The following is a 26,672-nucleotide window of genomic DNA, read 5'->3' as shown; positions in this document are numbered from 1 at the left end:
TGCCAAACAAGCACAAGAGCAAATAAAGCCTCCTTCATTCCCTTAGCATTTTAATGTATGCAACTCGTGTTGATAAAACTGCAGGGCAGTACCGCAACAAAGGCATCATATCCAATGAGTCGTCTCATCACATCACCCAATCTGATGGGAGAGTTCTTACTGATTGGGGGTGGGAAATGACATTTCAAATTTTGGTTCTCTCACTGAAATTTATTCTGGGGGATTAACTAGGGGGGTTCAACTGAACTAAAACTTTTGTTTGTTTGTTTGTTTTGACATTTTAAACCATTCTCATTTCATTCCCTCTCTCATCCAGAATTACTCTGATGATACGCTATTAGTCAATAGATGTTAAAGATCCCATGGTGTCCTTCGCAAAGACTAGGCAAACTATCACTGACACTCTGGTCAAATTAGAAATTCCTGCTCTAACCCACAGGAGGCACTGCATCAGCAGCACGGTCACACTCCGAGCAGATGCAAACCCACACATCCACATGCTGCACTGTATATGGAACAATAGAATAGCAGCATTCTGCAGATCCACAATTAATTTAAAACATATAATTATTGATTTTGATCAAGCTTGTGGTGCAATACTAATTCTCTGAGTGACAGGACAGCAACAGTCAAAATGCAAAACCAATATATGAGCATTTATGGCAAAACAAAACCAGTGTCTACAATCGACCACATTTGCATTTCACACGAGCCTCAAAAGTTGATCGAGGTAGCTTGATCCTTTTAGCACAGTGAACACAAAATCCTATCCAACAACTCTCAGCCGTAACCCATAGAAACAGACCCTTTTCAATAAGAGCTGCCTACTCTGTCCATTCAGCATCCAGCTGTACTCAAAATTACGCTGACACGGTCTCAGAGGGAATAGGCCAACTCGGCAGGCAGAGAGAGGCGAGGATCATAAATTTAGTTGCAAAGGCATTTACATGTGTGCAAGGAGATGGCTCATGACACCAGGAATACAAAATAAGGCCAATACCAGAGCAGAATCCAATGGTAAATTGCCAGCTTGGAGATGTTTGCCATTTTGATCGTATCATCTAAGTCATTGGCAGACAAAGGAGCATCAAAAACGTTATTGTGACATTTCCTCAATATCTTAAACAGTCAGGACTTTATATCTCTATAGTGTTTAGGCATCCTACTTTGATTAAAAAGTAATAATAATAATAATAATAATAATAATAATAATAATAATAATAATAATAATAATAAAAAAACCCATGTCAGATTTATTTGCTCTTCAATAACAGTTTCCTCCAAGAAAAGTTTGGATTAAGTCAAAGAAAGAGCATTCGGTGTTGAGAAAATTCAAAGCAGCAAAACTTGGCTCACCACATTTTCATTTTACCCACGGTGTTTGTGGCCAGTTACAAGCACCATCATTGGGGAAGGGGAGGGGGAGACCCACCTGTCACACAACCTTCACAAACCGCAGTAAGCAGTGTGAGCAACACTGGTTACGATTCCTCTTTCCCTAAAAGCTATAGGAATTAATCAATCAAAAGAGCAATGCAAAACTAAAATGTCAACCAAAATCTGGTTTGATGTGTCCAACAGCAACAAAGAAAACACTCTCTTACACTTCAGAAGACTGCTCCCTTCAGCCACCCCCACATGCTGAGGAACATGGTCTCAGTTTGTGCAGATATTGGTGCTTTATGAAATTACCAAACAGTTCATTATGGCAAAATCATTAACTACTGTGAGATTGTCCACTAATGGATTATATATAGGATTTTTACCTGTCACATTGCCAACAGGTTTAATCAGAAGATAACATGATGTACTTCAAACATTCTGCTCTATTCACTCCATCATTTGACCATGGTCATCTTCCATCTGCTTGGAAGTCAGTTAATATCACAATCAACCAACCTTGCTGCACATGTATTTATGTATATACATATATAAAGCACTAAAATAAATCACTCCAGTTTTTCTGTGAAGCTCAGTGCTTGCTTTGGTTTGAATGTCCACTTAAAATGGGGGAAATGAAACGATTTGAAAATTTTGAATTATTCTCACTCAGATTTCAACATCACCGTAATGCATTATAAGTTATGGAGAGAATTAGGGTCCCCCCCCCAACCCTGAACCCCCTTGGTGATACTACTCAGACAGAAACCATGTTTGGGGTATCCTGCAAAATATGGTTGGACTTGGTTCAGTATTTTTTTAGTTATTGAAGCAGAAACAAATATATAAACAAACAAACAATTTCCCTTTTATAGCATAGATATATAGTGTATAAAATACGACAGTGAAGATGAGTGGTAAAATAAATCAGCAGGTGTAAAGAGAAACGGAAGGTAGATGCTTTCACCTTTAAGGCGAATCGTTGGAGAATTGGGACCAGCAGATTGGCGCTTCCATCCACGCCAATTCTGGCAGAGCGACTCAGGCTCAGATATCCAGGAACATAAAGAATCTTCCTCAAAACGATCGCTGTCTTCAAATGAGAAGCGCTCAGTCTCATCCCATTCGGCCAGCATAAGATCCATTGCTGTTTTTCAGCCAAGGTACCTGTCAACAAAGTAGTCAAAAAGATATGTGAAAGCAAACTAAATTTCTATATGTAAAAATAAAGAAGGAAGAAGACAGACAGACAGACAAAGTCCCCTACATAAACAACACTCCCTCATAAGTGTTGCAAAATAAGCAATTTAAGGAGTGTTGGATGCAAGTTTTTGCCTTCAGGATTCATCAGCAAAGTAAAAGTGTTTAAACCTCAGATGCAAGAAAAACACATTCAACTACAACTGGAAGAGGGAAATGAAAGCAACCAGTGATGTGTATATATATATATATATATATATATATATATATATATATATATATATATATATATATATATATATATATATATATATATATATATATATATATTATGCACATCCCTCAATTTACAGAATATATACATGGTCAAGAGATTGTACATAAAGTGAAATTCTGTATAAATCGAATCCTATTTTCCCATTGCCTTCCATTAAATAATTAACTCAGTCAAAAGTGGATGGAGGTTATGTTTTCAGCCCTATCCGTTTGGCTGGGAGCAGGATATCTCAAAAAGTTATGGACAGATTCAGACTAACTTGGTGGATGAATTGGTTTGGTTACAAGAACAAGCCGATTATATTTTGGTTCAGGTCTGGATGCAGATCCGACTTATCAGTGGGATACAAAACCGAAACTGTTTCGCCTGGCAGAGGTATGCGCCTGACTGAGTACCATTCTAGTTGGGGATGCATTCCTCCCAAATATATTTATTACGTTTTAAGGGCCGAAAAACACACTTAAGAATGTAACAAACCATTTTATAGCATATTATCTCATTGAAATTCAATAATGTTATGATAAAATATTAATAATAATGCTCATGTAAGTCACAGAAATAGAAATACCATTTCTGAAATAGAAAAAGAAATAGAAATAGATATCACTCTCCCTTCCACAGATCTCCGAATGTTTGTTCCCCACTTTTTTGTCCTTCCCTCTCCCGCCCCTCTTGTACATTCTGTGTGTTAGCTCTCATACACCTCGATATTGCATACAAAACTAGAGGGGGAGCACTCGGTAGAGTGCAAAACCTCCACCGTCAATACTGCTGAGTCACTTAAGTGAACCTGATATCCTATTCATTGTAGGTCAAAACGGATCAGACTCTACTGAACCACGATTGAATAAACTAAACTAGATTGACGCACATGTAGAAATGCCAAAAAAAAAAAAAAAAAAAAAAAAAAAAAAATCGAAATTAAAAAAATTGCAAAATTTCTAATTTTTTTTTCTCCAACAAATTTGGGGGGGTTGGAAATTACTTAAAACAAGTATTAATGCAAAAAAATTTTTTTCAAATAAAATCGAAATTTTTTTTGAAAAAAAGTTGCAAATTTTTTTTTTTTTCTCGAACAATTTTTTTTTTTGTTGGAAATCACTTAAAACATGTAGAAATGCAAAAACAAAAATTAAATTTTTTTTCAAAATGGCCGCCATAGCAGCCATATTGGACTTTGGACCAAGTCCAAAATATAATGGCATGATCCTTGGACCATACCTAAACCCCCAACCAAGTTTCGTCGAAATCCATCCAGGAGTTTTTTCCGTAATACTGTTCACAAACAAACAAACAAACAGACAGACAGGGGTGAAAACAGTAACCTCCGTCCATCTTCGATGGCGGAGGTTAAAAAAGGGGTAATTGCTTTACGGTCTCTTTTTGCACTTCTGCCATTACTTGTGTTCAATGGCCATTTCCCAGAGAACTTTACTTTCACTGAAGTAAGAACGTTGAAAAATAGTGAAATCCTGCACAGTTCCGTACGAAGTGTGATCAACACAATGGACTGAACCAAATCAAGCCAAACTTTAATGGCAATGAAAGCACGGGAATGAAAAAAAAACTTGAATGGCAATACAGTACGAAAAGTGTGCACAACCGATCTGGAGCAGTATGAAATGCCAACTAGAACAAATGACAGAACACGAGTTGTTCAATTCCCTCGCTCCCCCTCCCCCAATATTTTATTTATAATTTAGGGATTCAAAATTCCAGAAAAACAAATTCAATAAAATGTATAACTGATTGGTTTTCTAACTTATACATTACAACAAAATTCTGGCTATCAAGTCACTGTATCATGAAGGATGTGTATACATTTCTAACCATGGTTTTTCTTTAAGGTGTGATCCCTGAAAAAAAAAAAAATGGCTGCTGCCTTGCGGTATACATTTTTTTTTTTTTTAACCAAAGGCTAAGGGGTTATTGATCGCTGAAAGAAAAACGATTGGCATCAGGAAGAGCAACCGGCTGTATAAACCTCAGCTCCAAAACTCATGATGGCAGTTCTAAATACATGAGTGTGGTACAGCCCCAGGTACCACGTGGGCAAGTCCACATGTCTACAACAAAAGAGAACGGTGAACAACCGAGAGTAAACTAGAGGGGGAGCACTCGGTAGAGTGCAAAACCTCCGTCGCCAATACTGCTAGGTCACTGAAGTGAACTTGATATCCTATTCATTCAATTTGACGTCAACAGTGCTCACAGAGTTATAGTTTGCAACTTTCCCTTTTACATACTCAATTCATTCGTCATAACTAGATTTCTTGAGACAGAAATTGATTTTACGTGGGTATATCCACCTGAAGTTCCAAAATCAGCCGCAATTATAATTTTGGCATGTTTTTTTGTTGGAAATCACTTACAACATGTAGAAATGAAAAAAAAAAAAAATCGAAATTTTGTTGAAAAAAAAGTTGCAAAATTTTTTTTTTCTCTAACAAATTTTTTTTTGGGGGGGGGGTTGGAAATCACTTAAAACATGTAGAAATGCAAAAAAAAAATTCAAATATTTTTTCAAAATGGCCGCCATAGTGGCCATATTTAATTTTGGACCAAGTCCAAAATCTAATGGCATGATCCTTGGACCATACCTAATCCCCCCACCAAGTTTCGTCGAAATCCGTCGAGGAGTTTTTCCGTAATACTGTTAACAAACAAACAAACAAACAAACAGAAAGGGGGTGAAAACAGTAACCTCCGATCTTCAATGGCGGAGGTTAATTAGCTGTACAGGCAAAATGACTGTACTCTCAATGGCAAATAGCCCAAAATTGCTCATAGACTCTGGTTAGTATTTTAAATGGGAACAAAAAAAAAGGATAAAAAAACACGAATGACCAATGCTGGTGCGATGATGGGACGGAGTCGTCCCATAAGTCGTTTGAATGCTGAATAGAATATGAGTTTATATTTGTCTTCAAGAAATGAGATGGAAAGGGCAAAGTACAAGATTTATTCTTGGCTGCAACAATGAAAAATGTAATTTTTTTTTCTGGTGTGGAGATCAAAACGACATCGATTGTGTTTGTGTTCGTCACAGAAATATTTATCTAAAAAGTGACAGAATAAAAACAATTCAGTGACAGAATAATGACACTGAAAATTATTATGGGAGAAGAAATTTTGTCACAACTCGTGACTTCCAAGCGGAATTGCAAAGAGCCAGATTCATTAATGATTAGTGCAGTGTTTCTCAAGGTGGGGCGTGGCAATATTTTGGTGGGGCATGAGGATTCAGAATTAATGAATCAATACATGATCGCTTTCATAGCTTTGCCTTTTAAATACATATGTAGTATATACTGTAGTGTCTCCAATCATGGTGGGGCGTATGATTTTTTTTGAAAATCTAAGTGGGGTGTGGGACAAAAAAAGGTTGACAAACACTGGAATAGTGTGAAGGAGTTTAAAAAAAAATGTTAAGCAGTGCGAAAGTAATAGCCGGTAAAGAATGGTAGACACAGTCAGCATTGATTGGTTGGAGATTTTCATGGTGTAAGTGAAACTAAAAGCAAAGACCTCAAGCGATGGTATGTGCAAACGTTTGAAACTGAAAGATGCAAAACCAAGAGAAAACTTAAGACCATCTGAACAACGGGATGATATTTGTAATTTCTAAAGATGTAAATGGGGTGTGAACTAAAATGAAAAATGCTTGGCCAAAGATAGCAAGCAATATTTGTGAAATAAGCAATGGCAGGTTTCAAAAGGAAGGAAAAATATGGTGGTGGAATTTTACAGTCCAAAGAGTGCTCAAACATAAGACGTTCACAAAAAGTGGTAAAAAAAGTAAAGAGTCGCAAGGTAAAGGATATTAAAAAGGTTTGAAGGAAGTGAAGAAAGAAATAGCGACAGCAGAGAACAAAATGTATGAAGAATGGGGAAAGAGCTTAACCAAATCAGAAGTCAAGATTATTTTTTTTCTGGTGTGACGATAAAGAGGATTTTCCAGAGAGTCGGGGAGATCATTAATGAAAACTAGAAAAAGAACAGGGCCCAGAACACTGTCTTGAGGAACTCCAGCCTGGACAGGATGAGATGAGAGAACTTTCTTGGTTCTTGGTTGAGCTTTCACCATTACTCCTGTCGCTACGTTGGCAGTATATACTGTATATATATAGATATAGAAATTTTACATATAGAAATTTAGTCTCCCATTATGTTGACTGGGAGACTGCCAGCCAGTGTTCATCGGGAGGACGAGAAAGCTCGACCTTCCGATGATCTGCAGCTGGATCGTAAATGTGTGGGAGGAGATACCATCGGACATCATCAAGCGAGCATTTCTGAAATGCTGCATCTCCAACATGGACGGCACAGAGGACAACATCATTTGGGAGGAGGAGGCTGTAAATGACTGTGACAGTGATGTAAACTGCGACGGGCACTTGCTCTACCCCAATTCGGACAAGGAGTTACATGCCATCTTCTACAAGGAAAGCAGTGACGAGGATTTCCTCGGGTTTTTCTGAAAAGCTTCGTCAAACCCAAACGGCCCTCTTCAGGGCCACAAATCCACAAAAATATTTACGATATCAGTATGAATACCCTTTCTTCCCTTTTCTAGGAACAAGAAAAATCCTTTTTATAATTTGAAAAATATAAGAAAGAAAAATAAAAACTTCTTGGTATGCTCTCCTCTCTCTTCAACTTCTTCAAAATGAGAATAAGACTGCAAGACGAAATCAAGCGAACATGGGAGTAAGTATGTTGATACCTCCATCACTTTGTTCCATACAAAGTTCATGTACAAACGTATTTAGATCTCGATCAGAAAATAAAATGATCAATACATTCATTTATTTTGAAGGTGAAAAACATGGGTGTGGTAATGCACCAGAAAATATTTTATCCTTTTTTGAGGGTGAAAAACATGGGTGTGGTTAATGCACTGGAAAATACCGGTATTTGAAAAACAAAAAAGTACATCTGAGTGAAAATAGATGATATTGATAAAGAATGGAAAGCTTCATTTGAGAAGCTCTGGATTGAAGAAAACGAACGGTAGAATGACCTGGAATGTAATAAAATTGAAGATCCAGAAGAAGAGATATGTGAAGAAGTCGAATCAGTGAAAAGAAGTTTAAAGAAAGGAAAGGCAGCATGTCCAGCTTTATTCTTAATCAAATTGGCTGTTAGATTAGATGGAGTTGTTTTTTTTTGAAAGAGGCGAGTCCAGTGCACAAATCAAACCATTCATCAATGATAGTGATGGGTGGTGTGTAAAATAATTAGAGCAATGGGTGGTGGGCAAAGAAAAAAATAAATAAATAAACTGTTTGTACATGTTGGTAAACAAAATATCGGTTTAAAAAAAAATATATAAATTAAAAAAAAAACATCACAGAATCAAAGACAATGGTGCATCACAATTTTATTCTGGTACAATTCAAAAAGTGTTTGTGGGTTTTTTGTCGTTTACAATGTACTGTGTTTCAGTGCATATTTTAAGCATTGCATGTTTGTAAATAGTGTTGGACCTCTATATCAGGAACCCTGTTACAAGATTCAGAACAAGTTTTAACAAACATAATTTTAGCTCTGCCATGAGCTTTTGCTTTGTATGAAATTTTTCAATGCATATTTACCTTGCATTCACAATCCACATTGCTTGAAAACCCAGATATAAAGATCACTTTGTCCTGGCAAGTTGAATACAAATACATGGCTTTCGCAGTTGGTGTGTGGCTTTAGTGATTGGTGTGTGGCGTGAGGTGTGATGATGGTGTGACATGGTGTGTGGCGTTACATGTGTTGGTGTGGCATGTTGGTTTGCACACGAAGATTTAAATGGCTACTTCCAGGGTTGGGCACCCCAAAACAGCTTCACTATCAAGCCGGAACAGGGAATGCCACCCAACATAACATGTAATGTTGCATCTGAAGTTGTAACATGATGCACTACTCAAAAATATGTTGCCATCATCGATACACTACTATTACTTTATTTATATCATGTTTTTCAATTTTTTTATTGCCATTTCTTAACTTGGTTAATTTCCATGACTACCACCACCCAGCCATTGACTGGATGAAAGTAGATGACACCACAGCAGACTGAGTGAATAGGTAGATGGAGTGAATGAATGGGGGGGGGGGTGGGTAAAAAGGTACGAGAAAGTATATGAATGGGTAAAGGGGAAATTACTGAAGGAATAGAGAAGCAGGTTTACAAGCACAATTTGCAAGAAGCCATCTCGTTAAATATATTGTTTTAGCCACGCGACCGGTCCAGGAATGAGCGAATCACATGGGCCATCAACCGGCCACAGCTGCCAGTCGGATTTGAAGCCCCAAACCAGGGTTACAGGCCTCAAGTACTGATATATAGTCAAAAGGCACAAAGCCGGCCGAAGAATATATGCTCGCACAATGCGCCAGTTAGATGTATAACTGAGCAGCAGGTTATGACGCACTGTACGATACTTTATGAAGCAATCATGGCTTTTACCGAATTATGCACCTTAACGTCAATCATGAAAACCCCACCACTCATACAGCAAGAATGGAGACCAGGCATGGAGACAAGAATGTCCCGTGCCCGAAGCAAGGGGGTCTCCTACCCCCTGCCTGGGCTCCTGTTTACCCCAAGTGGCGAGGCTTGCTTTTCTCTTTTTTTTTTTCTATGCACATCAGCGTGGCAACTCACAACCTGCGCTCTTTTCCCATGACGTCATGGCAGCTGCTTGCGCTCCTCGTCCCTTCCTCTCGGACGGTAACATCCGGCAGGGATTTCCCTCCTGCCAGTTTCCAACCAGCGATGGTGACTGAACGGGAATAAATGTGGCCGTCGATGGGTTGAAAATCTTGTTGAAGCCACGTTGTCATCCAATTCCAGCTTAGAAATTTAGTGCATCATCTTCGTCACATTAAGAAACTCCAGTATATGGAAAAATGAACACATTCTTGCCAGCGGTTTCAGAGGAGAAACGTCAAATTACACGCAGACGTTAACAGAAATAAAAATCTTTTTAAATAAATCTTTACTTTATATACAATGTTTCTTGTTACATTTTTTGTGTCAAATTCACCTTCTGAGGTAGTCAGCATATGCAGAAGAGGGTTTTACATTGCAGACGCTGTTTTCTCAGAGTGGCATTATGCCTCTCGGTGGTGACGGTCTGTTGATGACAGACGTAATGACGTCAGCGAATAACTGATGATGTCATGACAGAATTACGCCTCTCAGCGGTGACGTCACACGTCGCCATGCAAACAAATGTAAAAATTAGAAAATCGCCCAAAATTCCCAAACCTGTCAGTCTTGCACGATCTCACATAGCCCAAGCTGTTCATTAGACCACCCGCATGCCGAAAGTGGCGACAATCCGTCCGGCAGTTTTGGAGGAGATACGTCAAATTACACGTAGACGTTAACAGAAATAATATATAGATATATGCATACATACATACATATCTTCTTCTTTCAGCTGCTCCCGTTAGGGGTCGCCACAGCGGATCATCCGTTATGATATGTATATATATATATATATATATATATATATATATATATATATATATATATATATATATATATACATATATATATTGTCATTTGGAGCACGTCCTGTTAATCCGACATCAATATCCTCTATTAATTTGGATAGAGTTTCATGCTGGTGGATCCCTTCTGATAAAGTGATGGTTTCCGGTTCATTTTCAACAGGGTAGTTACCATCTCCAATGTTCATGAGGAGGTCAGCGTAATTAGCAGCGGTGGGGTCGTTTGTTAGCTGTGCTCGTATGTTGTCGTGCAGTCGGTATGTTGTAACGTTGCGCCATAACGGCGATCGCTTCAGCATCGCATCGACTATGTTTGCACGTGTTCCGTCCTTCACAACGGGTAGTATTTGGCGGAAGTCTCCACAGAACATTACCGGGATGCCACCGAATGGTTTTGAATTTCCACAAATATCCTGTAGGGTCCTATTGATCTCGTCATACATGGCCCTGTGTGTCATTGGAGCCTCGTCCACAATAATTGCTTTGGCTTCGTTCATCACTCCAGCGATTGCTGTCCCTTTTTTCATAGAGCAGGTTGGTGTATCTTGTTTGTGAGCATTCAGGGGTACTTTGAAGGCGGAATTTAGAGTACGTCCCCCTGTTAGTAAAGTTGCGGCTGTACCACTCGATGCTGTAGCAATAGCGATATGGCCATTCGATCTGATCTTTGCAAGAATTAAATTCAAGAGGAACGTTTTACCTGTCCCTCCAGGAGCATCAACAAAGGTGATACCGCAGCGCTGTGTTTACTTTGTCGAGAAATAGTGCATATATTTCTCTCTGATTTGCCGTCAGCTGATGCTTGTGGTTGTTGATGTTCTGGTTTTGTTCACATACGTCGAAATTCACATACCGAACATACTCCCGTGCGTGGTTTGCAGCCGTTGTACGGTCAATGACAGGAAGGTTGTAGTTATCCAGAGTTTGACCTCCTTGTGCAAGGATGTGGTCTTCTATTTCCATCAAGCAAAGATTGCACATTTCCTCTGCACGGTCGTCGTCAACATGAACATTGTGGCGATGGAAAAAAAATCCTCTGCTGACGCAGCTTTATGGTCATTCCAGAGTGCGAGTGGGTTACTTGGTTCACAAAAAAAAAAAAAAAAAACAGGACAATTAATAATTTCCGAAGACTTTGCGGGCTCTGTCCAATAGTTGCCTCTCGCAAGGCATTATGTAGATGGTTGTCATCCTCTGCAAGTCCCTTCGCCAGACATGCCTCTCGAAAAGTTGGTAGGATTACACCTTCATGACTCCTGAGATCTTCGAATAATGTCGGACCATGTTCCTGGTGAAGCAGCATGCATAAAAAAAAAAAAAAATCGCACTCTGATTGTTTTGGATTGACCGTGTAAACTCTACAGATAGCAGGGCTTCCGAATACACCAGGGAATTATGGTTCTGGAGTTCCCCTCTTGCGTCGATTCCACTTTTTGTTGCAAGAATCCCACGTGTAATAATCTGGAACTTCGTGATAAGTGAGTGTTTTTGCGAACTCATCCGTACGGCAAATGGTGAAGAATTCTGTCAGAGTTGTCTTTGGTGGTCCGCTCTGGCGCGGGCATCAGCATTGCTATTGTCAAAGTACACTCGCTGGCCATTCTCCAGGTGGATAGCCAGCTGCATCACTGGTGGATAGTGTTCATGCATCGGGAAGCCCAATATTCGGTGAGCAGCTTCCATTGCACCCACGAACCTGGCTTCTTGATATTGTTGTATTTCATCATTATTTTGTCCACCTTCAATAGTGAAGATCACTTGGTCACTTCCCTTGTTTACATACTTCAGCACATAGTTCCCACTTTTGACTGAAGTACAAATTTCAACGTTCATGTGGCACTTCATTTGTTTTAAAAGCCAAGGGTTGTGAGGTACAACCCACCGATTATCTATAACGTGCACAATACGCTGTCCATTTACAATCTTGGTGATTGCGATTACATTCCCTCAGTCCTCTGGGGTGCGCCTGCGGTACTTGGGATAGCTATCTTGCCCTTGTTCCGTCGCTTCCATAAAATCCTTCGGGAACATTTTTGAGCAGGATCCGTCCTTTATATATGGACTGTTTCTGTTGAAAGGGCCACATGGTCCATGGATCATGTTGCATTTCACCAGTTAGTGCAGTTGAAGTTCCGAATCAGGACATGGTATTTCTGCAGATATGACTTGATCAATATCGTCGGGTCCGATTTTGCTTCCTGGGGACAGCCAGAGTAGTATGTGCACATGAGGGAACCCTCTTTTCTGGAATTCGATAAAATACAGCCATGCCAGCAAGTCACCAAAAGCTCCATTCTTCAACAGATCCATCAGTTTCTTCAATTTCAAATGAAAAACACGACAGACGATATCTGGCCGGTCTGATGCTGTTTGTTTCGGTAAAAGATTTTCTGTAATTTGACTTTCGGATTAGTAGTGGAGGTTATGAACAGATCTGGTCTGCCATACTTCCGCACGTATGCGATGGCATCTTGGGTGCGCTCGTGCATATAGCGCGGACTGCCCGTGAATGTAGATGGTAACACGATCCTTTTCCCCATGTTCCACGGATCACAGTTGTTATTAAATATAGCGTCTCTTAAGTTTTGGTAGCCGTCCACTCTTAGAGCTTTCCGTTCCCGTCTGAGAAAATGTAATCGTTCTGTTTCTATCTTACAGTACATGTCAACTAAAAACTGCTGGAACAGTCTGCGGCACAGTAACAAATGATTAGTCTGTCGACACATGATATGGTATGGTATGCATAAAACTGCATTTGCGTTATTTTGCGTGCAGCGGCTGACTGCAAATATACGCTCCATCAGTCTGTGCCATAAGGAAACAGGATTGGGTACTGCAGAGTGTCGTACGCACGGTGTAATTCTGATATATGCTGTAATGCTCCATCACGCTGGTGCAACACAATATCTCTGGTCGCAGTTGGTTCGTTTTGCATTATTATGCCGACTTCATAACCGGATGGTGCGTTGTAACTGCGAGGATGTTGTGTGGCCGGCTGCTTGTTTTCGTGGATGACAACTCTAAGATCTTCTCTTCCGTCTTGGTTCATGCTTTCAACAGCCGTTTTCAGGTTTCTGACGTATTTGTTGTTCTCATGCAATAACTCTGAGCTTCGTTACGATGTGTGGTTTCATACCAGTACCGATGGCCAAACGTGCTCCATGTTCGGCTCGTCTGCTGTCAATGAAATAAATTTGCAGAAACTGTTGAGGCGTATTGTCTTGCGGATGGAGAATTCCAATTTTGTGACACACTTGACCTTGGACAGTAAAATTGGGATCCCATCTATGAATCTGTCATCTAGTGCAGCCAAAGCTCGTCATTTGAAATGCGCTATTATAAAGGCGTATGTTCTGAAGGAAATGGTCGGAATCATTATTTGCTCTGTTGAGCAGTGACAGCAGATATTGAGGTGGCATTGGGAATAAATCCAATTGGATTTTTCCACTTTTACAACAAAATCCTGGTGGCTCGCCAGCGAAATTTTTTTGCCTCACAGTTGTTGCATGCTATTTCCATTTCTCCAATATCTGTTTCAAGGAAGAACACATTTTCATCATTCGTATAGGCTCGTGGGACCGCTGGCAACTGCAGCTGTCGTCTTGCATTCCTTCGTGGGACCACTGGCAACTGTAGCTGTCGTCCTGCGTTCCTTTGTGCACGGACTTCTGGTAATCGCTGGGAAATTCTTCTTTGTCTCGGTGTTCTCAGCATGTTACCACCTGGAAACATATAAAAGTGATTAGTAATGTGCGTTTCAATCAATGGATTTTAGTTGTTGGAATATATAGCCCCCCAGATTATTTTGGGTGCATGGCCTTTTCATGCACGTGTATGGCCTAAATGATGGAGAATTACCAGTGCTGCAGTGGGATTTTCCAGTGCTGCAGTGGGATTTCCCAGTGCTGCAGTGGGATTTCCAAGTAATGCAGTGGAATTTCCAAGTACATACTGCAGTGGGAATTCCAAGTACTGCAACAGGAGTACCAAATGTTGCAGTTGAATTTTCAAGTGCTGCAGTGGGATTGCGAAGTACTGCAGTGGGTCTTCCAAGTACTGAAGTGGGGTTTCCAAGTACATACAAGTGACTTACCGGATCGTTGCAAAATCTTGCAAGCTCACAAACTGATTTTCAGGTAAAATTGCACTTGATGGTCAGCTAAAAAAAAAAAAAGAGCGAATAACTTTACTTTTATTTTACTTTATTTGGAGCAGGAAGACTCCACCAGTGTGGGTAGCTGTACAATTTTTGCTCAGTAGTGACTGATGACTGAGTTGTGAGTCAGTGGATAAAGAAAAAAAAATCTTAGCTTAACAATGAGTCAATTAGACAATTTGAAGTTGATTACAGACCGAGTGATTGGATCAGAAAAGTATGCTGGCAAGCAAACCACCTGCATCTTTCATTCTACTTTTCAAATGCAAACCTGCAAAACTACCAAAGACAACACTGTCTTTTTGCACTGTTGACTGTTCAAATCAAGAGCAAACCTAACCTGCATCTTTTTTGCACTGTTCAAATGTTATGCAAATCTGCATCTTTGTTTCACAGTTTAAATGTTTTGCACTGTTGTACAGTAGCTTGCTAGCTTTAAGGATAAGGATAAAAGGAAGGCAAGCAAGATAGCAATCTTTTTTTAGTTTTGGCTTTTTTCTTCTGTTGTCCAAAAATAAAGGTGCGTCGAGGATGGTTATGAATACATAACGTAGGGGACATACATACGTATATATATATATATATATATATATATATATATATATATATATATATATATATATATATATATATATATATATATATATATATATATATGCGGCCCGTCTCGCCAGACGCAGAGTCCCCCAAAGCTCACCCCGCCCCACTTGTGCATGGTTTCCATGACGACCCGTACGCTGCCAAAAAAGGCGGTGTCGGCGCTCGCGAAAGAAATAGGTGCATAAACATTGCTGAGGAAAAATACGGGCGCCAGCGCTCACAAAAGAAATGTGTGTAAACGTGTCTGTCAAAGAAAAAAAAAAACTTCCCATAAGAAAGGGGATCTATTATTTACCCTTCTCAACGCATCACATTTAAAATTCCATTAGACAAGGGGATGGAGCTAATCTGAACAACCATTTAAGGAAATAACTGTCTGAGGACCTGGATGTGTGGATGCATTCATCAGACCTGATTCTGAAATTCGTAATACTGTTACGAATCTGGAACCCATCGCACACAACAGTCAGAGTCCTTATAGATCAGTTATATCGGTAAGTATGTTTTTCTAGTTAGGGTCCCGTCCCTTGTTTAATGGGTAATTAAGTGTACGTGCGCTGCGAAGTTGTTTTATAGTCAGGTCTTTAAATCCTTAGATCCGACAAACCAACCACCCTGCCATTCCCATTCACAACTCCTCCACTGAACTAGCGCTTTACCAGGCTATCCTTGCTGTTCAGTTGGAGTGAACAGCACATTCCCATTCACAACTCCTCCACTGAACTAGCGCTTTACCAGGCTCCCCTTGCTGTTCAGTTGGAGTGAACAGCACATTCCCATTCACAACTCCTCCACTGAACTAGCGCTTTACCAGGCTCCCCTTGCTGTTCAGTTGGAGTGAACAGCACATTCCCATTCACAACTCCTCCACTGAACTAGCGCTTTACCAGGCTCCCCTTGCTGTTCAGTTGGAGTGAACAGCACATTCCCATTCACAACTCCTCCACTGAACTAGCACTTTACCAGGCTCCGCTTGCTGTCCAATCAGGAGCGAACAGTGAGTCAACACACCTGATCCCTGTCCAACCAAGCGTCCGATACCGAGGCTCCACTCTGCTCAGGGAGCGGATGAAAAGACCAGGCTCCCTTTGGAGGGGTGTTCGTGTTGGCGTCGGAGCCTGATTGTGCGTCAGAACCTGATTGTGTGTCAGAGCCTGAGGAGAATCACTTGCTTCGCCGCCTCCTCGCTTGTTTTTGCCGTCCGGATCGTGCTGGCATCTGACGATCCACTCCTGGTGCCTTCGTCCTTGACGCCACCTGAAAGTTGTGGGTTTGAGTCCTGCTACTGAGCCAGATCGTCGAAGACCGCACGAGGCGGACAGGTCCAAGCACAGGCTCTGGCCTCCAGCTCACCTTTCCTTGAGCTGGAAGCCTTCAATAAAGATCCGACGGGGTCCATTTCTTCTGGGTGTGTGTCTGTGTGTGGGTCCCGTCCCTGAAGTAGAATTGTCAAGTGCTTTTGCTCACTGTATATTGCCTGCCTGATATTCGGATAACTCTGCCCTTACGTGCTTCCCGTCCCGATTATTATTGTAATAATTTCCCTTGTGTTGAATGTCCCAGCTCGTTCCGTCATTTCTTTTATTGGCTTAGCACGGTGCGTGTTGAGAAATATTGAGGCAGTAAATTGTTCATTTGGACCAACAGGCCTCGGTAACCTCCACTTGGGTTACACACGGTTCGGGCACGGTAACGGCTCGTCCCGCTCGAGGTCTGAGAGGGTGTAAATTCCCCTGTAGCTTTGCCACATGGGTAATTAGGTATATTGAAGTTTGGCAATTAACCCTACCCCACGCGGTCGAATTATTGGCGATTCATGGTCCTGAAAGGGACCCGTGCCTTTCATACTTATCCGAGGGTCACGACCTAAATTCTGGGTGTTCGGTGGAGCCGACTCTACTGCTCCCCTGAGCGGTCGTGCTCGCCACCAATACCCAGCCCCACAACAATACTACCTCTTTCCCTATCCCAGACTCGTCCCGAGTCGTCCAACAGCTGGAGACATCGGTTAAAAAAAAGTTACAGCATTGTAATTAGCACTTCCGTGTGACATGCAGGTGACATGCAGGTGAAGTCTCTTCGAAAGGACCGTTTACAAAACCCCCCCATCCACTTTCTCAACAATCCTCTGGAAGAAGTCTTTTCTTTCAAGCTTCTGGGTCTCACTATCTGCCATGACCTTTCCTGGGAAAGTCACATTTCCAACCTTGCCTCAAAAGCCAGTCGCCGACTGGGAATCCTCCGTCGTGCAAAGTCCTTCCTCGGCCCTCTTGAGCTCCTGACCACTTACAAAGCTTTTGTCCGTAGCCTGATGGAGTACTGCTCTCCCCTCTGGGCTGGTGCTCCTGCCTCCCACCTTTCTCGACTTCACGCTGTCGAAACCAGGGCTTTTAAGATCATTGGCATCTCCCGCAATGAAGCTGAGTCTTTGGGCCTCTCACTCAATCACCGCAGGTTGGTCGGTGGTCTTTCTGTCTTCTACCGACTCCTCTCCAGCCTTGCCCCCCTGCTCTCTCTGCGATTTGTCCCAACCACATTTCCACAGGGCGCTCAAGGTCCGCCAACAACCCCCTTCTGGTAAAACTACCAAAATCACGAATCACTGCTCATCTTCACTCTTTCATTCCTCTTTTTTCCCGCCTTTGGAATAAACTTCCTCACTCTATTCTTTCCCATTCTTCCCTTCAGGCTTTCAAAACAGCTGTTCACCACCACCTCTTATCTTCCCCCATCCAAATCCTCGATCTTTTCTACCCCCGATAATCCACCCAAGCCCACTTCCTTCAATTCTCCTGCTTTCCTTCCTGAAAGTCCCTTTAATGTCCATCTTCCCCTCGCCATGTTCCCCGTCCCATCCCCATCCCTCTCCCTTCCACAGTTCACCTGTGTCTGTTCCCCAATGTTTTGTCCCTTCCACTCCCGCCCCTCTTGTCTCATGCCTCCTTGCTGTGAGTTGTGTGTTAGCTCTCATACGAGCCTCGACCAAGGTATACAAAAAAAAAAAAAAAAAAAAAAAAGCCTTGTTGCCACGCAAACTAATGGCTTTGCTATCCTCGTGACGCTTCCTGCCAAATTAACAGACAAGAATGTGACGAAACAAAGAAGGAAATTAATAACAATAATAATTGTAAACAAAACTCAGGACAATGTTTTAAATCAATCTAGTCAACAGAGGTCACAAAGTTCAGCAAATAAATCTGACACAAAGACAACAGGAATGGATTTTCAGGGGAGCACAATGTAAGATGACATAGAACAATGCTAGTCACAAAATATGGCTAGTTGTTTGGTACCACACAGATGAAAGCAATGGGGTGGCAGGAAAAGTAACACGTGCAGGGCAGAACAATAAAAAATAAAGAAAGAAAAAGCAGGCACATCCCTTTCTTTGTGGCGTGGAAGATGGTGACCACTTTGTCGCATACAAAGCTGCCATGAAAATAAACTATACATGCACTCGTGGACCCTATTTTAAGGGTCCAGAAAGGCACGCTCTTGAAGTTTTGATAATTTTTTTTTGCAATCGCATCTGCGTTTCAATGATTTTTCATCGTAAAAAAATTAAGTTTCTCCTAAATTGCATGTATGCACTTGCGATGACGACATTTTTTTTTTCACCAACGATGTATTTTCATTAAAGTGGAGCGACATGCCCTCATGGACCCTAATTACTTACACCTTCACTCCACGATTAGACGTTCGATCCCAAAACACAGAAGAAATCACATATCTGTATAAGCACATTCACCAGACACTAAACACATCAGAAAATCAGGGTTAAAGCAAGACAAAGTAAATTTGCAATTCAGCCAATTTGATCTGAAAATCTGAAGCCAAATTCAAGTTTTCTTTGGCCAAACAAAAAGCTGTTTGTTGTAAAATATCCATCCATAAAAATTTGATGGTTTTTGAAATGTCTTCACTCAACATAGTTTCCTGAAAATGGTCTGAGTGTACGCATAGTTAATGATGTTCCGAATTTTGAATGAAAAAATATTCGCCAAATTAAACTTTTATTAGCACTTAGCGATTTGGCGAATGACAGCTTACACCCTGGGAAGTTTGAAACACAAAACGCAGTGTATTTCGAGGCACACAAGCAAATACCATCTACATATTAAACACAAACGAAACACGACTATTTCCATAATGGTTAATGAACCCCATTCTTAAACATAAGCACTCCTTAAACTCTTCTTAAACACAAGTCCCATTTCAGTCCATCCCATTCTCCCCAGCATAGTCACAGGCCAGCCACATTACCTGGTAAAGTGCCCTAGCCAGTGAAATGAGCAGCTGGCAGACAGAGAGATGGTATAGCAGGCTGGCATGCAGGTAAGTGGTATGGAAGGCACTAGGCAAGCAAGGCTTGATTTGTCACTGTAGGTGGCAGAGGCAGCACTGGATGCCACCAGATTGTCATGGGAGGAGGATGCCTTTGCAGTGGGAGTGTGCACTCATGGGATAACCATCCCAATCATATTTACCAATTTGATGCACAGTAGGGCACACTGACAAGGCAAAGCAGAAGCCACCTACTCTACCTCTAGCTGTACCCCATGCCCCCATATTATGTCTCACCCAGGGGTGGCCTGCATGGCCCATCCAATATTAACGGGGCTTCCAGCTTGGCGACTAGTCCTGGTCCTTCTCGCTCTCCCCCTGCTGCTACAGCCCAATCTTCTACATCCCTTCACCGTCACAAATCCTCGGCTAAGTAGTCCCTCTGTTTCGGAGCGTTCTCCCATCTCTCTTCATACTGTTGCTACCTTGGCAGCCATGTCTGCCCTTTCTTCCTATTACTACCACTATTACTGTCATTATTGTTCATGTTGCCACTTTCCTTCCATTTGTCTCCAACTCCACCTCTATCAATACTACCTTTCCTTTCTCCAACTCTAGCTCCAGGTGTTGTAAAACTACCTCCACTAGCTCTACCACAACCATGTAAGTGCCTTTGCTGACATGCTAGGGTCTCTGTCTCTCACAAAAGCCCTCACATTGGGAAACCACCCGCACTCCTGCACATGGTCATAACAGAACTGGTTGCGCTGTAGATGGCTGTGTAGCCCCTGGTTGCACAGTTCTCGGCTGTAGAATTTCTGGCCTTGCAATATTTAGCAGTCATTTACAGGCAACCCATTCTCGGCTGCACAATCTCAAGCTGCACCGTTGTCTGCTGGACCATGCTCAACTGCACCACGACTCGTAGCTCCACTGTCGGTGGCCCAGGAGGCCCTTCAACCGCCACTCCCACATTTGTTGCCCTTGACACAACTGTCATACATGCCGTCATCCCCTCTGACCCCACTGTTCACTCACCCTTTGCCCCACAGGTGGGAGCAATGATCAATTTACCTGTCAAATCAGAATCCTCCTTCACACAAGGAAACATTCCCAATCACCCAACCCCATTCCCCCACCCCAAAATGTTTCACATCCCCTTGGTGGCATCCAGACATCAGTCTTGGACCTACAAGACATTGTTAGTTTGGTTTTCATATGTCCACAGGTACTCAGCCACCTCTTCCTTAAGGGAGGCCATGTCCCATTGGACCTCGGTCCACAAACCAGCCATGTTCTCCTCGAATAGTTTGAGCTGACAGGTCACCCCATTATGCGTATGCTGAAATTCATCTCGTTCTGCTGTTATTTCAATCTGGGCTATGGCATTCTTTCTTCCAGACCAAGCCTTCACAAAAGGCATGGCTTTCCATCACATGGGTTAAACTGATCTTGAGCTCAGCCTGGGTCATTTCAATTTTGGTGGTCAGGTCAGCCTTGAGTGCCACCTGACTCACAACTATCTGGTCCAGGCCAGTCTCGACCTTCCTTGTCAATTCCTCCTAGACAGGGTCAATTGACTGTGGGATTTCTCCCACAACAGCTGCTGTAATTGTGATTGGATCACACTGAAGTGTTTGGACCATCAGGGCTATAGCACAACAAACCTTTGAGAAACTAATTTGGAACTCTGGAATCATGCCAAGATCCAGTTTGTGGCATTTTCCATATCGAAGAGAAACACTATCCATCCTCTCTTCTCTTCTCTCACCTTCCTCAGAATGATTAATCCCACTAGGCCAGCGGTAAATCTCGATAAAGGGCTATATTTTAGGAGTTTAATGAACCGGCTTGACACAAAGCTACAACAGGTCTCATATGAAAGATTGTGATCTCAGTAACACATTTAGCCCTGTTGTCCTCATATTTTGGTGTGCGGTCCATGAAATATTCACATTTGAAGGATACACCCGTCTGAATATTTGGACCATTTCAGAAAATCACATAATTTCCCATAAACTACAAGACAAAGAGCCCTCTTCCTACACGTTTGGTATTGAAATGTGTCAAGTGGACAGGAGAATAATGTAGTATCACAACCACATCATTATTTGCTATTGACTCAAGTCCGCCCTGACGTGAACATGAAGCAAGTCCTGAGCTATCCCATTACGTCTGTTCCGACATCTATCTTTCATGAAGATGGAGCTCCACGGAAGAACACCAAAGCAGAACTAGGGCACATTCGAGGGCCTAGTCAATGAAGAGCATGAAAACACTGCCAGTGATAACCAACATCGCAGCGTGTACATCAGGGATGCTATGGCTGAACTCCATATCCTGGGTGGAAATGGTGGTACCTTTGGGAACTTGGCGCAGTGTTACCTAAACCAGTTGCTTCATTGCATCAAAACACACCACACCCTCATCGACGTCTTCGACCAATATGATGATGTCAATTCTGTGAAGACAGACGAAAGAACGAGACGCCTTGCTGTTGCTGGTAGATCCTGAAGCTACCAAGTCATTGCTGGATGCCTAGTACCACAATGGACGAAATTCATGGCTCCATCATCAAACAAATCCACCTTGACACTTCATCTGTAGTCATGTCACGCAACATGCACCAGCAGCAAAAGAACTTTCAGATCACCAAGAAAAGCGGATCTATTTGGCTGGTGGCTTATGATGGTTCGCTTACAGCATGCCTTTCATCTGCAGGAATGTATCATGACAGTCAACTCGCAGCAATGCAGGAAGAGGCAGATTCTCGGATATTTCTTCATGTGAAGCATGCCGATGATGAGTTCAGACGCAACAATGTGCGTGGGTCCATTACGATCAAATCAGCAGACACTGATGTGCTTGTCTTAGCAGTCCACTACTTTCCACAGTTGCGAGACACTGCCGAAATATGGATAGAGAAAAGAACATCAGCAGGATGCAAGCTTATCCCGGTCCATCAGATATGTTACAGCTTCCTTCCAGAAATGTGTACCCAGCTTCCTGCGTTTCATGCCCTGACAGGATGTGACTCTGTATCAGCATTCTTCGGCTATGGTAAAAAGAAAGCATGGAAAGCTATGAAGACACTGCATCTTCAGAATAATGGTCCACACCTCGAAGTCCTCGCCACTGACGATCTCCAGGAGGCAGTGGCTGCTTCAAGACATTTAGTCAGTGCCATATATGATTCTCAAGGGAAATATATGGATGCACATACAAATTTGAATGATCTTCGGGAGAAACTCGCAGCGACCAAAGATGTCCCAGTGCATAAGTTGCCTCCGCCCGAACCAGCTTTTCTCGAACATGTGAAGAGATCCATTCACCAAACCCGAGTATGGATGAATGCCCACCTGGCAAATCCAGAAATCCCCACACCAGCGGGTCATGGATGGTACAGAGGAGAAGGTGTGCTGCATCCCACATTTTTGATGGACCCACATCAGCGGAGATGTTCGATGGTCTTGTGTGTTCATGCCATGGTAGTGCACCATGTACCAACAGCTGCAGCTGCTCACAAGACAGTTTTCCTTGCACCAACGAGTGCATGTGTGCCACCAGTGGGGCAACGAACTGTCACATGGTGACCAAAATGACACGGACAGTGATGGTGGAACATAGAGGACACTCGCTCAAAATATATGTTTTAGTTCATTTCTCGTAGAACAATGTGTATTGGTGTAACATATAGTTATCACATCACTTGTGCAAACTTCAGTCACCATATCATAGAATTAGCTAGAAGAAATTTGTTTCAAAATATTCTCATTATATTGATATGGTAAACTGAACACATATAAAATAAAGAAAAAATATGACAATTAGCAGATGCTTGTTTCTGTAGTTGATGATTTTCGAAGTTCGCGGTCCGGAAATTACGTCTTTTTTCTATTACAAGCACTCAAATGTACATATATTTACCTGGAAGTATTCCATCAAGTAACTAGTCGTATTCCCCTGTTAATTCTGCACATTTCAATACCAATCATGTAAAAATAGGGAGCATTGCTTTGTAGTTATGGCTAATTCACTAATTTTCGGAAATGGTCAAAATTTTCTAATGGGGATATCCTTCAGGTGTGAATATTTCATGGGCCGCACACCAAAAAATGAGGACAACAGGGAAAAATGAGTTACTGAGATCCCCATCTTTCATATGAGACCTCTTGTAGCTTTGTGTCAAGCCGGTTGATTAAGTACCAAAAAAAAAAATCAGACCTATACCGCCTACACTCTTCCCTCCAATACTTCAAGCTGACCATAACTACTATCTCAGGTTATCTACCATCCCTATATACATAATCTTTTCTATACTCATTAACCCACCACTATCTCTCATAATCTACTTCCATGTTGCTACGTTTCCTTCACTTTCCTCTCTCCTCTCTCCTTTTTCATCTCCTTGTGTCTGTGTATTGTCCCCCCAGTCAGAAAAAGAGGGGACAACACAAGCTAACCATCTTTTACTCCACCCATCAAGATGAATGCCTGAAATGTCAGCATCTCTTTGCTTACCATGGTGATTATAACACTGATGAACACTTTGCTGATTCCATCCATTGTTGTTCAATTTTACCCTGACAGTCTTCTTGCCACAGGCTCCCAAGACTATGCAAGGTACACATGCTTATCGGTATTTATGGAAACCTGACATCCAAGTCACCTTCTTGAAGGCGATAATTTGGAAGTGCAGGGATGTGGTCTCATTTTATGCAAGTTGAGATTGCAACACCTTGCACAAGGGCTGAATGGCACACTCTTCGCTTTAAATTGTGGTTGTGTTCATAATGACGAAGACAATCCTCAATTAAAGTGATGCTCCTTGCTGCCAAGCCCCAAAAGCACAATCAATATATCAAGGCTTAAGGATGGTTAAGGATGGCAAAGTATCAAGATCACAACAAAGACCACTGACACCACTTTCAGTTTCTGGTGCGATGACATCCTCCAGATATTTGAGAACACCTACTTCCAGGAAGAAAGCTCTGCAGAGGAACCACAACATCACCAGCAAAAGACCAACAGAGCACCACAAAAGCAAAGTTACCACTCCACTTCTAGACTCCCTCAAGTTAGATAATAGAAGGATTTGCAGATGAAAGACATGATCGCCTTGTGCTGCTGTGGTTAAAACCATCTACACGGCCGAGGTTCTAGTCTGGGACACACACACACACACACACACACACACACACACACACACACACACACACACACACACACACACACACACACACACACACACACACACACACACACACACACGACATTGTGCAGAACATAATACTTGCAAAATCCATAAAACAGATTTGACCTCAAAAACAATTGGTGGTTGAATTCAATGACCAAATATGCAACTCCTCTTCAAATTTCAAGTGAATCGGATGAAAATTGACAATTTTAGAAATTTGGCCTATGTGGACCTCAAAACTAAATTCAGTGACCTGATATGCAAATCTTCTTCAAATTTCAAGTCAATGGGATGAAAATTGAGGATTTTAGAACTCTTATCTAAGTTGTTGACCTTGGGACTATGTTGACCTTTTGACCTCAAAAACAATAGGCTTCTTCCTTATAACAAACTCGACCATGTGACGAAGTTTCCTGAAGATCAGTTTAAAATTGTGACCTGTAGTCGATAAATAGACAGACAATAACAAAATCGACTGAACCAATACACTTGAAAAATCGTCGATTTTAAAAGTAAAGAACATGCACACCCAAGCTGAACACACTTCGGGCACTCACAGGAACAGACTTCAGACACCACAAAGCAACAACACCACCACCAACATACAAACAGTGCATTAGATGAGTCATTAACTATACCAGCTCATCTTGGGCCTCCAGCCGATCAAACATACCGTATCTCAACACCATACAGACCATAAAAAAAACAAACCACATTTGCATAATCACAGGTTGCACATTAACAACATCCATCAAGCAACAACAAAGAGGTTAAAAATGCTAAAAACAAAGACCACTTGGACATGAGAGTTGCACAATTCCTTGCAATGGCAAGTGCCAACCCTAATCACCTTTGCCACTGCATGTCCAACCGCTCACATCAATTAAAGAAAGACACCACGGTGACGTCCTCCACAGCATTCCCCCAATGAACAACGGAAACTACAAAAACACAAATCCACACCCACATCACCATCAACACAATCAACAAATCCTGCCCAAACAGTATCCTGGGCAGTAAACCCAACCCATCCATGACACAGACCAACTACTCTCCAGGTCCGATCATGTTCACCTTGCACGCCTCCGCTGTGGACAGCACTGACATCTCTTACACTACAAACGCAGACTCAATGACACCTGCAACCTCTGCCAGGCCACCCCACACACAACAAAACATTATGGAAGACTGCACGGTCCTGGCTTCACTTAGACAAGAGTACATAATCATAGATGTGAGGGATCTCTAAGTCACTCCTGGGAGATCCATCAGCCATCTCCGTGCTGCGGGCCTGTTCAAGCAGAACTGACGGGGTAAGACAACAACAACAACCTTCTTGCTGTTCAATGTCAAACTACCTTTCCATTACTCTCCTACCCTGTGCCATCTTGCCTTTTCACGAGCCTAGATCTGGTGTTTATAAATGTACTGTGTGCTCTGGAGTCCGCTCGCAATGAGCAGGCAAGACATAAAAAGCAAATTAGTTAACTGGGGGAAAAGAAGGGGGGGTGCGCAGCGTGACCTATCAGGCGATGATAGATGGGCGAGGTTGATTTCCATGAAAGTCGAGGAAATTGCAATCCACAGGCTGGCCAATGGCCTTGAGACCAACAGATGTCCACTTATGGACAAATCAACAGCACTTCACATCCTTGGGCACAATTATGCTACGTTATTGAGCAATGGTACAGATAGCTGCAGGTGTTCGAAATATAGACAGATCACACAAAGGGGGAAATGCTGAAGAATGTAGGGAAGAGGGAAAGATGGTGCTGAGACATCAATACTGGGGTGGGAAAGATGAGGGCTCTCTATACATGTGCTCGACAAATCTCACCAATTACAGGAATTACAACACATATTTTAACGTGCACTATCAAATAACTATTCTAATCTATTCCCCATATTACCCCAAGACAAGATCCATAACACTGATATTGGACAATAAGACAAGTCTGTCTCTGGAGTACGCTCCCCCTCCATACCTTCACTCACTTCAAATGGCACCAAAGCAAACTACGCTCACGAGAAGACCAAATTCCTCAATTCTGTATTTGCTTCCAAAT

At 42.0% G+C, this 26,672-nt stretch overlaps 1 protein-coding gene across 4 annotated transcripts in view; it reads right to left on the bottom strand.

Annotated features, from left to right (window-relative positions):
- The window catches only part of ZSWIM8 (zinc finger SWIM-type containing 8), a 273,025-nt gene that overhangs the window by 241,119 nt on the left and 5,234 nt on the right, over window positions 1-26,672 (bottom strand). For 3 of the 4 annotated variants that reach the window (XM_085863632.1, XM_085863633.1, XM_085863635.1), the window contains one exon: window positions 2,348-2,547. In XM_085863632.1, the coding sequence (XP_085719758.1) occupies window positions 2,348-2,525 (178 nt within the window). In that variant the 5' untranslated portion in view covers window positions 2,526-2,547. Of the gene's footprint in view, window positions 1-2,347; window positions 2,548-9,897; window positions 9,994-26,672 lie in introns of those variants that run through there. The other variant, XM_085863634.1, reaches the window with a different exon arrangement.

The sequence above is a fragment of the Eptatretus burgeri genome, chromosome 18, assembly GCF_056783735.1.
Source record: "Eptatretus burgeri isolate ZD-2024b chromosome 18, Ebu_testis_v1, whole genome shotgun sequence".
NCBI lineage: Eukaryota > Metazoa > Chordata > Myxini > Myxiniformes > Myxinidae > Eptatretus > Eptatretus burgeri.
The sequence above is the reverse complement of the archived record's forward strand: the minus strand, read 5'-3'. Positions and strand labels throughout refer to the sequence as shown.